The sequence below is a fragment of the Brassica rapa genome, chromosome A04, assembly GCF_000309985.2.
Source record: "Brassica rapa cultivar Chiifu-401-42 chromosome A04, CAAS_Brap_v3.01, whole genome shotgun sequence".
NCBI lineage: Eukaryota > Viridiplantae > Streptophyta > Magnoliopsida > Brassicales > Brassicaceae > Brassica > Brassica rapa.
Window position 1 is genome coordinate 10,525,902 of NC_024798.2, and position 14,946 is coordinate 10,540,847.

A 14,946-nucleotide genomic window follows, 5' to 3' on the forward strand; every position below is an offset into this window, starting at 1 on the left:
ATGGCTTGGAGTGTCCAACCTTCCCTTGGCCTCATGATGACATTCTCAGCTCCTACGACCATGTTTCGTCAGTTCTCAACCTACACTCTCTCACAGTTTCTTTTCGTTAACCAGAATACTTAGACTGTAGCATAAGTATGGGAGAAAAATGACGAAGTTCAAGACTGGCTTATTATAACGTTCGGTGGTTGGTTTTATAGCATCACCTTTGCTATTTTATGCAAGGCACGTCACAATGGCCAAAACTAATACGTCTTTGCTCTTTTGACTGGTTACCGTGATCCTCCTGCTGGAATTTCGGTAAACTTCTGTCTCCTTTGTTCGCATCAGCCTTCTTATTACAACTTCAGATTGTTAAGTGTTTAAGAAAAAATCCTTTGGCAATGGTATAGATAAGAGAAGGGTTACACTACAATCCTTATTTTTCTGGTGGAGAAATCGCTATGCCAAAGATGCTCAACGATGAAGCTGTTGAATATGAAGATGGAACTCCTGCAACGGAAGCTCAGGTTGGTTTTCTTCTGCTTATTACAGACCTTAGAGATTTCAAAGAGTTAATAGTCTATTAACTTTACTCTCTTTTTTTTTTTGTTGTGTAGATGGGTAAAGATGTTGTATCATTCTTGTCCTGGGCAGTTGAACCAGAAATGGAAGAGAGGAAATTGGTAAGTTTCTTTGTTTGATATGGTTCCATTTTTTAAGCAGTTGTTTCTATATCTAGAAGATTGGAAGATGGGTGTCAACAGTTAATAGTATGGAATGTGGTTTGATACGGCTTTGTTTTTGGTTTTTGGAGATAGAAAAAACGGAAAAGGCATTACAAAGGCTGAGTGTCTCTTTTAACGCTGGTTCTATGACTAATGCGTGTGTGTGTGTGCAGATGGGTTTCAAGTGGATATTCTTACTGTCATTGGCTCTGCTTCAAGCTGCATATTACAGGAGACTGAAATGGTCAGTTCTCAAATCTAGGAAGCTGGTTCTTAACGTGGTCAACTAATAAGCCCGTGAAGATTACCCGTTTTCCTCTCTTGCTAATTGTCTTTTGGAGAGAAAGTGACTTCGCAAGTCTTTTGTTTATCATTCATTTGGTCTTGTTTCAACCAGAAAAACAATTTTATTATGTATAATCAAAGTGAATCTGAATTTTGTACAATAAAATCAAATAAACTGAATTTTATTTAATAAGTAATGTTTCTAATAATTTATTTTATAATGAATGTTAAATGTAAAAAGTTAATAATACAATATAATATCTGATAGATTTATAAAAAAATTACGTTCGTGTTTCTGATTTAGAGCTTGACTGGTTTCTCCGCTACCACTCGCAAACACAGCTTTTGCGGTTGGCAGCGGTTGACAGCGTTCCAAAACAATCATACAAACCGCTACAAATCGCTTCTAACCGCTCCGAACCTCTTAAAATCAAAAGCTGGTTCCAGCTAGCGTTTGCTGTTGCGGGCGGTTGCGGAAGGATAATTTTTATTTCTTTTTTTAAAAAACCATATAAATACAAAAACAAAAATATTCAATAAATTTTTTAAAATGGAATTATAAAAATACTAAAATATATCTATTATATTTTAATTAATATTATAAAATTTTGAAATAAAAATATTTTCTATAATTTAAAAAATTTTAAACTATAACTTTCTAAATATAATTTTTATATTTATTATAATATTATGATTTTTTATATTTTTATAATTATATAAAATGTAAATATTGTTAATTTATTATTTAACCGTTGCTGCATTTGGTAGTTAACCAGTCATAAGTATCCCGCAAACGCACCAATTTCTAACCGCAGAACCAGTCGTACAAATCTCTTAAAACCGCTAGAAACTGCAACCACCCGCATCCGCAAACGCCCGCAGCCGCAACCGCAACCGCTGCGTATGAACCAGTCATGCCCTTAATTAATTTTTTGACAAAAACTTTATACAGTTAAATTTTAATTACCATTCTAATATACTCCTATTTCTACTTTTTTACACACCAAGAACAATACACCTACCCTAGCATGAGCATCAGTCTGCCTTCCCTACTCTTAAGTCTTAACTCACTCAGGGTATCTTTTTAGATAACATAGTTTCTGTTCAATATTTAGTTTGGTTGGATCACTTGAGCACTTTTTCCCCTGAGAAAGATGTATTTGACCATGCAGAAGCTGAAGCAAGTTGAGATCAATGCCATGATGAACAAATTTCAAGCTGATTTGTCTACGAAATTCGATAATGTAATCTCTCAAGTCAACAAGATGAATCGGCAATTATACTTTATTGAAGAAAATGTGCAAATGAATACAAATGACATACTGCACAATGATAAATATGTGCTAGGACTACGAAGGAAAATAGATATATTCTTAATGTTTGAAGTTAGGGTTTAAGGTATAAAGTTGTTTAAAGATTTAAAGGTTGTGTTTAAAAATTTAAGAGTTAAAAACATTGTTGGGCCCAATTTCGGTCAGTACATTAATTGGCCGCGATCAAATATATGGGCCGTAAGGAATTAAAGCCCATAGCAAGCAATCAGCTCAAAAACGAAGACTTCAAGGTTCCGGAGATAGCGGAGCAGTCCCGAAGATCGCGGAACAGTTATGGAGATCACGAGGTCGATTTACTATAAAGGAAGAATAACAGACACGAAGAAACACACGTTGAAAACTCTAGAGAGAGCTACACACATACATCGACTTTGTTTTCATCTCAGTCTTGGATCCTTTCTTTACTGATCTCATTTTATATCATTCGATCTAGTTCAACTCATTGTATTCGATCTTATTCATCAATAAAGTCAATTTTTACCTATTGGAAACTGTTTACATCGTTGTGTTCTAAAGATATCGTTGCCTATATCATTTGTCTTCTTTAGATCAAACTTTCGATCACTATCAAATACTTAGTGTAGATTTTCGGTTCTACAAACATGTTTAGGGTGTAAAATTTTAAATAAACTAAGTGGTCTTGACCTAGTGGTAAAGGGGTTCCGGTTGGAGCTTTCGCCTTGGGTTCGATTCCCCTTGGTCACCCATGGACGTCTTAAATGACAAGAAAATCCGGATTTTTATAAGTCTCATGATATAGTCTTTGGGTCTAGAAAACTTTTGGGATTACACCAAAGTTATCAAAAAAAAAAAATTCAAATAGCCTGAAAAAGTCCGTGATTTTATAAATAGCCACCAATTTTTTCGTGACTAAATTATGGTAAAAATATATTTCTGTGGATTAATCACGATTTTAACCACGATTTATTGCAGAAAACTATTCTGCCACGAAGTAGTTGTGGTCTAAAAGAGTCTTGATCAGTCTCCAGCAACTTGGCATAGACGATTTCCATCAAGTCATTTCCAACGTAAATTGGAAGTTCTTATCCAAAAAAGTATGGTGGAGGTCAATCAATTAGTCTAACATTTAGCCCCAATTCTACGTTGCCTGACTTTTCCTAGTACCGACGCTTACGTTTATGTGGTATTAACAAAATCTGATATTTTTAAAATTATTTAGTAGTACAAACTACAGAGATTTCCGTTAGAAAAGAAATTTCTTTCTTTCGTCCGATTCATACAAAACCAAAACTTAGACCAAAAAAAAACATTTACCTCTTCTTCTACTTCTTTTTCTTTAACCTCTTATTCATCTCCAAGAAGAAAATAAAGCAGAGGAGAGTACCATGATAAATCTTTATCAGTCTCTGACAAAATCTTGGTTCTTTGCAACCATATGGATGCTCTTTGTGATTCCCTCTTTCGTTTTGTCAGATGATGAGCATCACAAAAAATGCTATCCACCATTTACATGCGCCAATCAGAGAAATCTCAGTTATCCCTTTTGGATACCTGAGAGAAAAGAGTGTGGCCACCCGGATTTCAAGGTCAACTGCAGCGGAGATTTCGCAGAGTTTAGTAGATCCTCCGTTCAGTTCCAAATCCTTGAGAACAAGGGTTCCAGCATAATACTTGCCATAAAGGATTATCAAAGCAATCTTTGTCCCCGACACCCTGAAAATGTAGAAATCAACCAGTATGTCCTTCCATTTTCTCAGGACACTATGCTGTCAATATTTTATTACAACTGCTCTGCTCCAAGGGTAGATGTTCCTCCCGGTTTTTACATTAGAAAGCTGGACTGTGGGAATCACCGGTAGGCGTAGTTACTTTGTCTCGTCCGCTTTACGTTCCTGGGATAGATCTATCTTAGAAAATTCAAGCGCATCGTGTGAAAGGAATGTCAGTATTCCGGTATCTCGATATGCCTTGAGTATTGAAGACGGAAATCCGACTCTGGAGGCTATAGAGAAGGCTCTTAAGGATGGTTTCGAGGTTATGTTTACCACTGAATGTTGGGAATGCAAACAATCGCAGGGTTCTTGTGGTTACAATGATAGCTCGAGATCATTCGTTTGCTACTGTGTGGACGGGCCTCACAAGCGTACATGTATAAATCTGCTTTTCTAATCTCTTTCTTCCCTCAGAAGTTTTGTCTTGAGTTTAAACTGGCTCTTTTCTTATGGTATTTGTTCATGCAGGTCCCTACAGACCTACAAAATCAGGTAGGTGTCTATTCTTTTCCTTTCTAGGAATCTAAATTCACTATTTCAATAAATTTGAATCTTAATTCAGTTCTTCCACAAGATCTAGATCTCCTCCCTTCCTTAACCACTGCATACTACCCCATGGCAAAAATAACCGGAACCGAAGAACCGAACCGGAACCGAACCGAAATATCCGAAACTGGAACCGGACTAATACCTTCAAATATCCGAATGGTTCCTATATTTTTATATCCAAAATAACCGAACCGAACCGGAACCGAACCGAGAACCGAACGGATACCCGAATATATAAAAATATAATTATATATACATATAACATAACTAAATATATATTTTTAATTTAAAATTCTATTAAAAATATCTGAAAATAGTTGAAGATAACTAAATTATTATAAAGTATCCGAACTATCCGAAACTATCCGGATAATTTTATCCGAAATATCCAAAGTAGTTCGAAATATCCGAAATTTGTATCTAAATCATTCTCGATATTTTATCCAAATTATCCGAACTACCCGAACTATCTGAATCCGAACCGAATCCAAATGAGAACCGAACTTTTTTCGGATATTTTTCGGAGCCTACATTTACTATCCGAACCGAACCAAACCCGAAACTATCCGAACCGAACCGAACCCGAAACTATCCGAACCGAACCGAACCGAAAATATGTCAAGTACTAAATGGATACTCTAGCTCCTATCCGAACTACCCGAAACCCGAAATACCCGAACCAAACCGAACCGATACCCGAAATGCCCATGCCTACCCCACCTACCAATCTTACCTTTTCACATGAATATGATTTATTACACTCCTTTTCTCGTGACCACTTGGAGAAACTCCCTTGAGTTACAAGCCTCGTTCTAAATATGATTGAAGTTCTGTCTTGAGTTTGAACTAACATATTTCTCATGGTATTTGTTAATGCAGAACTCACTACACAAAATAAACCAGGTAGGTTTCTACTCTTTTATCTTTCTAAGGAATCTAAATTCACTATATTTCAATAAATTTGAATCTTAGTTCCGTTTTTAAGTTTTAAGTTCAAGCCTCGTTTTAAGTTCTGTCTTTGAGTTTGAACTAACACATTTCTCATGGTATTTGTTAATGCAGCACTCACTACACAAAATAAACTAGGTAGGTGCATTTTCTTTTACTTTCGAGGAATCTAATTTCCTTAGAGCATACCTAGGAAGCAGCATAACCTAACCAAGCGCTTGTCTTTTTTGTTCATCTCTAGGAATCGCTGGTGGATTCTTGGGTTCCATTCTTTTAGCAGGAGCTGTGCTCTGTTTCATCTGGAGAAGAAAAAGATTGGCTACTCAAAACATAAGCAAAGGCCTTTCAACATCTTCAATTTATCCAACAATGGAAATGGGTAGGGGGTCTATTCTTTTCCTTTCCAATAAACTTAGTAAAACCTACCTAACATAGTTGCAAAAGAAAAAACCTACCTAACAGCATAATCTAACAAACTTTGTGTTTTTTGTTTGTCTCTAGGAACCGGAGTCGCTTGTGGATTCCTGGGTTAGTTTCTAACTAATAGCTTTTCGAACTCAATATATTTTTCTGCTTTCTCTCATGTTTAAGCTATTCTCATTAGGCTTTCGAAAGAGTGAAACTTCACACCATCCGAGGGACCACCAACTAAAGGCGCTGGTACAACTAAAACAATACAGTTATTCCGAAGTAAAGAGAATAACAAAATCATTTTCACACACGATTGGCACCGGAGGGTTTGGAACAGTCTATGGAGGAAACCTCTGCAACGGTCGTAAAGTTGCAGTGAAGGTTTTAAAGAATTTTAAGAGCAATGGTGAAGACTTCATCAATGAAGTCGCAAGCATGAGCCAAACATCTCATGTTAACATAGTTTCATTGCTTGGTTTCTGCTACGACGGGTGCAAAAGAGCAATTGTGTATGAGTTTCTAGAGAATGGGTCTCTGGATCAGTTCATCTCAAAGAAGTCATCGTTGAATCTAGATACGAGTACACTATATGGTATCGCATTAGGTGTTGCTCGGGGACTTGAGTACTTGCACCATGGCTGCAAAACAAGGATTGTGCATTTTGACATTAAGCCTCAAAATATACTATTAGATGACAATCTATGTCCTAAAGTCTCAGACTTTGGCCTTGCTAAGCTATGTGAGAAAAGAGAAAGCATCTTGTCGTTACTGGACACAAGAGGAACTATAGGATATATTGCTCCGGAGTTAGTCTCAAGAATTTATGGCAGAGTCTCCTACAAATCAGATGTTTATAGCTATGGAATGTTGGTCCTCGAGATGATTGGAGCAAGGAACAAAGAAACAGTAGAAACTGCTGCTTCTGACGCTAGTTCGACTTACTTTCCAGATTGGATATATAAGGATTTTGTAGAGGGAGACCATACATGGGTAACTGGGGATGCCACTAAAGAGGAAAAGGAGGTTGCAAAGAAGATGATCTTGGTGGGTCTTTGGTGTATTCAGCCATGTCCAGCGAACCGTCCACCGATGAATAGAGTTGTTGAGATGATGGAAGGAAGATTGGATGCTATCGAAGTCCCTCCTAAGCACTCTTTACAGTTGTCTGCTGCGCCTCTTGCCGAATCGTCTTGGCTTTCCGAAGAGAATTCAGACTACTCTGAGGTATTACTATGATCCGTAAGCTCAAAACTTTGTAATGCTTGGTGTTTCCATGTAAAACTCACTGACAAAAGCATGAAAGATCCGTGATCAAATTTCCATTTGAAGGGGATAACAGATTTTTAAAGAGAGTAGTCTTTTTTTAGCTCAACGTTAGCTAGGTGGATTCATGTATTTTTCAGGATTCAGGTCACTGATCACTCTACAAGTCCACAGATTTTAAAGCAAAAAGGCTAAATTTCCAAAAACCTAACAACTTTGATACATAGAAAACCTAAACTGGAGAGAAGAAACCTAGCTATTGCGCTATTCAACGAGCTTCTTGTTGTCTGGTGAACCGAGAGAGAAGAATATCACTATATGGATGATCTTGCTTCACTTCCAAGTAACCTTTCGTCTTCAACACCTGTAATTTACCCATATCAAATCAGTTAGATTCCAAAACTTGAAAACCCACAAAAGATAAACCGGACTAAAAAACTAGGCGTGACATACCAAAGTCTCGTAGAAGAGTCTTGCGCTTTCCTTCTGAGTTCTTCCTCTGCACAGCTCTAACAAACTCGCCTTTTCTTCTTCTCCTTTCTCCCTCTGCTCCAGAAACGTCTTCTCCAGAAATTTCGCCACATTCCTGTACAACCCATAGACAGAAAATCCTGATATATTTATCTGAAAATATATGCAAAGTGAAGAAACTGAGATCAAAGATGTGAGTCTACCAACCTTGTTCTTGCTGACCATGTTTCTGCAAAGCAGTAATATACATCGTAAGAACACAGTACAACGAAACACATCAACATGCAGCAAACAACATAACGATCAGATTTTGATCCCATAATAAGTTGTCTACGTTTTTTATGCTTGAAACTGTTCACAAAAAGCAACATACAGTTTTTAAAATGCATCAATCCATTTCTAACTAGTCAACTAAAAGCTGGGGCACTGGCATGAAATCACTTCTGAATTATCGTTTCAAGATATTGGATGCTTTCCATTCTTAGAATAAGAGCAGAAGGCAGTTTACCTTGTTGCAGGTCCTCTGTTTCATCATGTGCATTCACCTGCTCAAGCAGAAGCAGAAGCAAAAACAAATGCTCAGTTTTTTAACTATTAAAAAAGGCTTTCTTTTGCAACTGTTATATGATGCAATGGAGTAGTACCTCCTCGTTCATCAAAATTGCATCAAGGTCCCTTCTATCCTCGCAAATTTCTGACGGGCGCTCTTCAAAGGAGGTGAAGGAGTTTGCAGGTCTTGTTTCTTGTTCACACATCTCATGGTCGTTAAAATATCTTTTCGACATTGAATCCCTCACCGGCGTATCAGGAGCAATCTCTACTTGCTCAGAGACTACTGGTGTTTCTGGAGCAATCCCTGTTTGCTCTGATGTCCTTGCTGGGGTTTCTGGAGCAAGATGTGCTGGCTCCGCAGGCTTCACTGGAGTCTCTGGAGGAACATTTGTTGGATGAGAACTTCCCCCAGCTACGGAGCTAGTTCCCGTCTCTGGAACAGTAATTTTCAGCTCAGCAAGAGCAGCAGCTTGAGGAGTTTCCATAATTTCCCGACCATTCTCAGTCTGCTCAGAGGAAGAAACATCTCCAACTGTTCTAAGAGAAGACCTTTTCATCCGCCCAGCAGTTTTAGCAGCTTTAGGACTTTCTGTAGTGTTCTGTTCTTTAAGCTTGATAGGTTGACAAAAAAGTGACTGAAGTTCCAAAGAACCATCTGTGATATGATTATAAGAATCAGCACACACAACAATACAATCTGAAATAAAGGTATTGCAAACTCTGAAGTTTCACTTACATGGAATCAGAGGGTCCCAGGAACTTCTTGAGGGATCGGTAAAACGTTTGATTCTTTTCTCAGGATAGTCAGTATGAGGAACTCTTTTTCGTTTTGCAACCAATGTACTTGGGTCTTCTATCATTTTCTTCATAACTCTACAATAAAAGAGAAGAAGTATAACACACATATATGGAACTCCGCAGATGATTAAAATCCAAGGTTACAAAAAGATCTCTTACTTGCTCGGAATCATCAGTTCATCATCTATCAGACATTTTCTCTTCCGTGAAACTCGAGAAGACTCCTTTCTAGCCGGCGTTGGAATGATCGAAAACTGATGGCTCGTTTCCCCTGTATTTCAAAGTATATAAGATAACACATTAAAAACACACAACTATTTATTTCTAAAAAGGCTCCACCTTCAGAGATTTTCAGCCACGAAGCTGGTTTGGGAGTAGCAGCAACTGGCGTATCTTTAGCATTAGATCCTTTACTCCCCTCTTCTGAAAAACTCACGTCTGAGAGAAAACCTTTCTCGGTGACATTGTGTCCAACTTGATTCACTTCAGGAGTCTCATATGGCTTTTTATGAGACCCATGGTAAATGTCAGTGTCTGTCATTTCCCCATCACTATGGCCCCGATGTTTCTCTATGCCTTCAGGCAAGTCTGTATTTTTACTCATAGAACCTGGTTCTGGTTCTGGTTCTTCTCGAGTACTTTCTTTCTCCCCATCAATTCTAGAGTCGCCAGAAGGTTGATCCTCACTCCGGTGAATCTCTTCAGGACTTTTGCATTCAGATGGTAGGGACCCGTCATGAGGCGTCTTTTCCACCCATGTTTTCTCTGATTCTGAATTCTCCATGTGCCCGTCTCTATGTAGATTATCTCCTGGGGATTCATGAGGGTCCTCTAGTCTCTGCATAACGGTACATATGGTTTCTCGAACTGTTTCTTCCTCTTGGGCTCTTCTGATATCTCCAGATGCTTGCAGTTCTCCAAGCATTTCATCTGATTCTGGATCCTCTAGTCTCTGCACAATGGTACATATGGTTTCTCTAGCTGTTGCTTCCTTGTGTGCTCTTATGATACCTTCAGATACTTGCGGTTCCACAAGCATGTCATCTGATTCTGGATCCTCCCTATGCCTAGATGCAGTTTGGTGATCTCTGGATGATTTCTTGGAGTTCAGTGGCTCTGCTTCAGCGACTCCGACTGATGTTTCTCCACTAGCATATCTGACATTTTCTGCATCTATGTCCATCTCATTGGCAGAGCTCTCACTGAAATAACGAATACAACAAAGAAAAATGAGCCTGTGTCTGTTGATTACATGTAAACAGAGCCAAAAAGTATCATACTCACTGTCTAGTATCAGTATGATCGGCAACAAAAGTTTCATGAAACGTAGACAGGAGGTCTTCCTCCATGTCGAACTGCAACTCCACAAAATAGTATCTTCATTACATATATTTCCACTTGTATACAAGTGATCAAATAGGAATGGGTTCAAACAACAATATCAAGTATATATTATACTCAGTATACTATCAGGAGAGAAGCCATACCCTTTCCATATAGTACTGGTCCATGCTGTCTGTATCCCGACCAGTACCTCCATCTGTTTCATCGCAATACAGTGGTATAAATACATGATATAACTTGAAAAGAGTTGTTACTTGTCAGTAGTAATTTACCTTCTTTAAGTGTAATATCTTCCTGAGGCTTAACATTACCCCTGAGAAGAAAGAAACAAAAGAAGTGAGACTATAATAACGATCTCTACGAGGTACATTGCTGTACAGGATTAAGAAGCATAATACCCGTGAAAATCATCCAAAACCCCAAGATCAAAAGCATCTAGCTCGAAACACTCAGGCAAAGCAATTGAGAAAAAGCTCGTAGACGCAGCAGCAGGCAAAGGCACATTAGTGTTCTCTCTGTTCTTCTCCTTAGCCACAAAATCCTTTACGCCGACCAAAGCTCTGTTGCAATCATCGAACAGAAAGTCCACCTTCTTGGAATATATTCTAACAACACCCAGAAGAAGATACGCTAAGACTCTGTATGTCAAAAGGTCCAACTCCTTCTGCAAGATCTGGTCTGTAAGATCCAAAACAACAGTTAAGTACAAAAACGAGTGTTCGGACTTAAGCTCAGCTGCTGAGTCTATATAAGAAAAGGAGTGTTTTTTGAACAGATTCTGTTCTTATCTATCAGATTGCTATATAAAAATTGAAACTTTATCACTAAATAAAAGCTCAGAGGCTCATTCAGGCATTTTATCAAACAACTAATCAGCAAAAACAACCAACATAGGAAAAAAAAATCAACAAAGGACCCGGTTTAATCTGCCAACTAATGAGCAAAAGAAGCAAACTTTGTAACTCATTCAAGTCATTTGCTTCTTCTTTTGCCCATTTGCCTGCAAATACAAATGATAAGGAAACCCTAAGTTTCTATTTCGGGTAAGTCTACACTAAACCCAGTCAATCAAGTCTAAACCTTTAAAATAGCCGAACAATAAACTTTGCAGAACGAAGAGAGAAGGAAACAATGTGAAGAAGAAGGACGAGGAAGAGAGACAGACCAACGGAGGAAGGAATATGAGTGTCTTTGACTTGGGCTTTCTTAAGCTTCTTGAAGAAGTACGCAGCCACCCAAATCGCTCCTAAAGGTCCTTTCCTCGACACGAGGCATTGCTGCGAGTAAAACATTTGACTTTGATCCCTTTTTTCTGGGATTTTACCCTTTTTTTCTTTAAAGAGCAGACGACTTAAAGCGTCGCAGATACTGAAACTAGGGTGAAGTGAGGAGGGAGAGAAAGCAATTGAATTACAAAAATAAGTAAAATAGAAGTGGAGAAGAAATGGTAATGAAACGGTCATGCGGTGTACGAAACAAGCTTCTTGAAAACAGATCTAATATTCTTTTAATAAATTAATTAGATTGTTTTCTCCTTATCTTCTTGTTAAAGCCACGCTTAATCTGTTTTTCAATTGGCTATGCATTGCACCTTAAAAATTAATAAAAAAGTTATATTGACAAAATTATTTTATGAAATACAAAAAATGGTACATTTAATTTTTTTTTGAATTAGGTGGTTTTAAAAGCCTCTTAATTAGGTGGTGACATAAAGCCAAACCTTCTTAAAACTGCATTTCATATTTGTAGATATATTACCGTATTTACTTTTTATTGTGCATATTAATGCTAATATGGTATTTTTTTTTTTAATTTACTAAATCTTACAAAAATAGAAGTTGAATATTTCGGGAAAATAAAAGATAAGAAGTAAACAATTTGATCAAATTGTGAGTTGGCCAGCACCCTCTTCAGTTCAAATCTCAATGTTCCAAACATAATAGCGGTGGTAAAAAAAGGTTTTCTACCGCCTAGGTCATTTTGTACAGCACGTGTCCAGTTAAGAGTCTACGTGGTACTTAACCGATAGCGGCCATTGATCCAACGTGGCACTGCGTGGACTTTCGAGGTGGGCCGTTATTAAAGGCCCAATAAAAGGTTCAAAAGATCTCTTAAGCTCAAATCTGTATATGTCGGTTTCTCCTCTTCGGAGATCGTATCAATTCCTCCGTCTCCACCGTGCCGGAGATTTTCCTCCGCCTTGTTGATTTCACGTTATACGGATTCCTCCGGCTCGCAGTCACAGGTATTGTTAATTCCCCTCCTTTTGGTCTATTGTTGGTTTCTGGTCAGTGAAAATGTTTGATAATTGACTAGTGGAAGGCAAAAGCAAAATCGAAAGCTGGGACGTTTTATAATATTTGTCAAAAATAGCATACGGGTGGGCGACCCAACGGAATTACGAAAGTACCCTCGGCTTGAGCTCCGAGAGAGTAAAGAGAGTCACAGTCCCCTTGAACACATCAAAGGGTTAGTAATCTCCGCTGGGGGTGCCCTTTCGTCATCAGAAAAAGTACAAATCAATTCGATTATAAAAAATGTCTGCTTTCACGCATATGTGCAAAAAAGCCATCAAGTTGGTGTCAACGACTCTTCCTTCTTACAAAAACATTCTGTCTTGAATCTGTGAATCTTGTTAAGGCAGGCGTGTGTGTTCTTGTTTAGAGAATGGCTCTTGTCCAGCGGATTCCCAGTTTCTCATCCAATCTTCGAAACTGGAAGAGCACCAATTCGACAAACCATAAGCCTGTTTCTTCTCTCCATTACAAAACCCAGATCACTGCTTCTTCTTCCTCACCCTTCACGGAGAAGCACTCTGTTGAGAGATACCAAAGAGATCAATGGCTGTACAAAGCATCCACTCCATCTCCATCGCCACCGCCACCGTCGCCCAATCAGCAAGATGAAGTCTTTGTCAGGGAAAACGACATCGCGTCGCAGCTGCCTGAGCTGAAGAAGCTCTTGGAGGTTCTGAGAGAGAAGAGAGAGAGTGGATGCAGAGGCGGTGATTGCGGACCAGGAGATGTGTTTCTGGTCGGGACAGGACCGGGAGATCCTGAGCTTTTGACTTTGAAAGCTGTCAGAGTCATTCAAAGCGCTGATCTTTTGCTTTACGACAGGCTTGTCTCTAATGATGTTCTGGAGTTGGTTGCTCCTGATGCTAGGCTTCTCTATGTCGGCAAAACTGCTGGTTATCATAGCAGAACTCAGGTACAACATTTGATTGCTTATGATTTGAAGTCTGAATTGAATTGATGGAATTGGAACAGTGATTAGTTCTTTTGATGTTGTTACAGGAGGAGATACATGAACTACTCCTTAGTTTTGCTGAAGCTGGTGCTACTGTTGTGAGGCTTAAAGGTGGAGATCCTTTGGTAAGCTCTTGTTTTCTGCTTCTGTATATGCTCTCTGTTCCTTTCTCCTTTGGCCTCCTTTGTAACTTTGATTTGATGATTCAGGTTTTTGGACGAGGCGGGGAAGAAATGGACTTTCTGCAACAACAAGGGATTCGAGTTCAAGTTATCCCAGGTAATCTTCTTTAATTCTTCTTGTCACTCTATTCTCTAACCAACTGCTTCTCTGGCACTTGGTTGTTTCTGATGAATGTTTAGGAACTTGTATGATTGTTGTGACTGAGCTAGCTTATCTTACCGGATGTTTATGGTTTTGATTTTAGGGATTACAGCGGCGTCTGGGATAGCAGCAGAGCTTGGGATTCCATTAACACATCGTGGTGTTGCAACTAGTGTGAGGTTCCTCACTGGTCATTCCAGGAAAGGAGGGACCGACCCTCTCTTCGTCGCAGAGAATGCAGCTGATCCTGACACGACCCTTGTTGTTTATATGGGTTTGGGAACTTTACCTTCTCTTGCGCAGAAACTGATGGACCACGGTCTACCTTGTGACACACCAGCTGTTGCGGTTGAACGTGGAACCACTCCTCTTCAACGTAATGTAAGCAACCAACCAATATACTCTCTTTTCTTCTGTGGGGTGTTACTCTCAAGTTTTTTAAAAGGCTATATTTGGGATGATGCAGGTTTTTGCTGAGCTTAAAGACTTTGCGACTGAGATTCAGGCAGCTGGATTGGTGTCACCAACGCTCATCATCATAGGGAAAGTCGTCGAGCTATCTCCTTTATGGCCACATTGCACAAAGGAATCCTCTTGCCTTGTAGAGTCCCGTTAGATCATTCGCTTCTTTATGTTACGGGTACACCGACATTATGGTGAACTTTTAGGAGTGAAGCTTGAAGAAGGTTGAGAGATGTAATAAGCCAAAGGAAGGCTGATATACTTTTTCTTCTGTCCACGTGATATGTGAAGTGGTAGTTTTATTGTTTTTGGACAAATGCCAAACGCCAATGTTTGATGTAATAAACTAGCTTCAAACGGAGCCAAGTTTAACTTCATATTCGTTACTGTTTATTGGTCTTTTAGAGATGTTTATATTAGCACGTTGATAACCACTTGGCCGATATTATTATTACGCCCGCTTTGAATGTCACGTACTTTTCTCTCTTTTGGAATTGAGTTGAATGGATAATTGGA

The 14,946-nt window shown here is 38.8% G+C and overlaps 4 protein-coding genes across 6 annotated transcripts; 3 read left to right on the top strand and 1 right to left on the bottom strand.

Moving 5' to 3' along the window:
- On the top strand, positions 1–1,510 carry LOC103864191 (cytochrome c1 2, heme protein, mitochondrial). Its single transcript, XM_018658328.2, is given in 5 exon segments — positions 1–67; positions 137–300; positions 393–509; positions 600–665; positions 881–1,510. Coding segments are annotated over 5 exon segments (531 nt in total). The 3' UTR covers positions 998–1,510.
- Positions 1,511–3,561: 2,051 nt separating this feature from the next.
- Positions 3,562–7,307, top strand: LOC103864029 (LEAF RUST 10 DISEASE-RESISTANCE LOCUS RECEPTOR-LIKE PROTEIN KINASE-like 2.1). Its single transcript, XM_009141796.3, is given in 8 exon segments — positions 3,562–4,136; positions 4,138–4,436; positions 4,528–4,551; positions 5,488–5,511; positions 5,671–5,694; positions 5,798–5,935; positions 6,058–6,084; positions 6,161–7,307. Coding segments are annotated over 8 exon segments (2,043 nt in total). The 5' UTR covers positions 3,562–3,672; the 3' UTR covers positions 7,204–7,307.
- On the bottom strand, positions 7,296–11,873 carry LOC103864028 (sister chromatid cohesion 1 protein 2). 3 transcript variants are annotated; one of them, XM_033289781.1, is made up of 14 exons: positions 11,561–11,873; positions 10,794–11,073; positions 10,668–10,708; positions 10,539–10,591; positions 10,336–10,406; positions 10,063–10,253; positions 9,391–9,948; positions 9,211–9,322; positions 8,990–9,126; positions 8,346–8,908; positions 8,210–8,246; positions 7,909–7,930; positions 7,684–7,816; positions 7,296–7,594 (listed from the first exon to the last, which is right to left on the bottom strand). In XM_033289781.1, exons 1-14 carry the CDS (start codon positions 11,856–11,858, stop codon positions 7,499–7,501), a joined length of 2,592 nt encoding a protein of 863 aa, XP_033145672.1. In that variant the 5' UTR covers positions 11,859–11,873; the 3' UTR covers positions 7,296–7,498. The 3 variants fall into 3 exon arrangements, with proteins under 3 accessions (XP_033145672.1, XP_009140043.1, XP_033145673.1); XM_009141795.3 differs by having other exon boundaries at positions 9,391–10,253; XM_033289782.1 differs by lacking the exon at positions 11,561–11,873 and having other exon boundaries at positions 10,063–10,218; positions 10,794–10,830.
- Positions 11,874–12,522: 649 nt separating this feature from the next.
- Positions 12,523–14,890, top strand: LOC103864030 (uroporphyrinogen-III C-methyltransferase). The gene is made up of 6 exons (XM_009141797.2): positions 12,523–12,640; positions 12,712–13,605; positions 13,692–13,769; positions 13,854–13,923; positions 14,072–14,349; positions 14,435–14,890. The coding sequence occupies exons 2-6, from the start codon at positions 13,063–13,065 to the stop codon at positions 14,582–14,584; spliced, it is 1,119 nt and encodes a 372-aa protein (XP_009140045.1). The 5' UTR covers positions 12,523–12,640; positions 12,712–13,062; the 3' UTR covers positions 14,585–14,890.
- The last annotated feature ends 56 nt before the right edge of the window (positions 14,891–14,946 follow it).

Bases quoted from the DNA above. Each gene is read 5' to 3' on its own strand.
- LOC103864028 (XM_009141795.3), bottom strand. From the start codon at position 11,858: ATGACCGTTTCATTACCATTTCTTCTCCACTTCTATTTTACTTATTTT. The intron at 9,127-9,210 runs GTAAGAGATCTT...CTTTTATTGTAG, and splicing joins GAACTGATGATTCCGAGCAA to AGTTATGAAGAAAATGATAG. The intron at 7,595-7,683 runs GTATGTCACGCC...GGTAAATTACAG, and splicing joins GACTCTTCTACGAGACTTTG to GTGTTGAAGACGAAAGGTTA.
- LOC103864030 (XM_009141797.2), top strand. From the start codon at position 13,063: ATGGCTCTTGTCCAGCGGATTCCCAGTTTCTCATCCAATCTTCGAAAC. The intron at 13,770-13,853 runs GTAAGCTCTTGT...TTGATGATTCAG, and splicing joins TTAAAGGTGGAGATCCTTTG to GTTTTTGGACGAGGCGGGGA. The intron at 13,924-14,071 runs GTAATCTTCTTT...TTTTGATTTTAG, and splicing joins TCGAGTTCAAGTTATCCCAG to GGATTACAGCGGCGTCTGGG.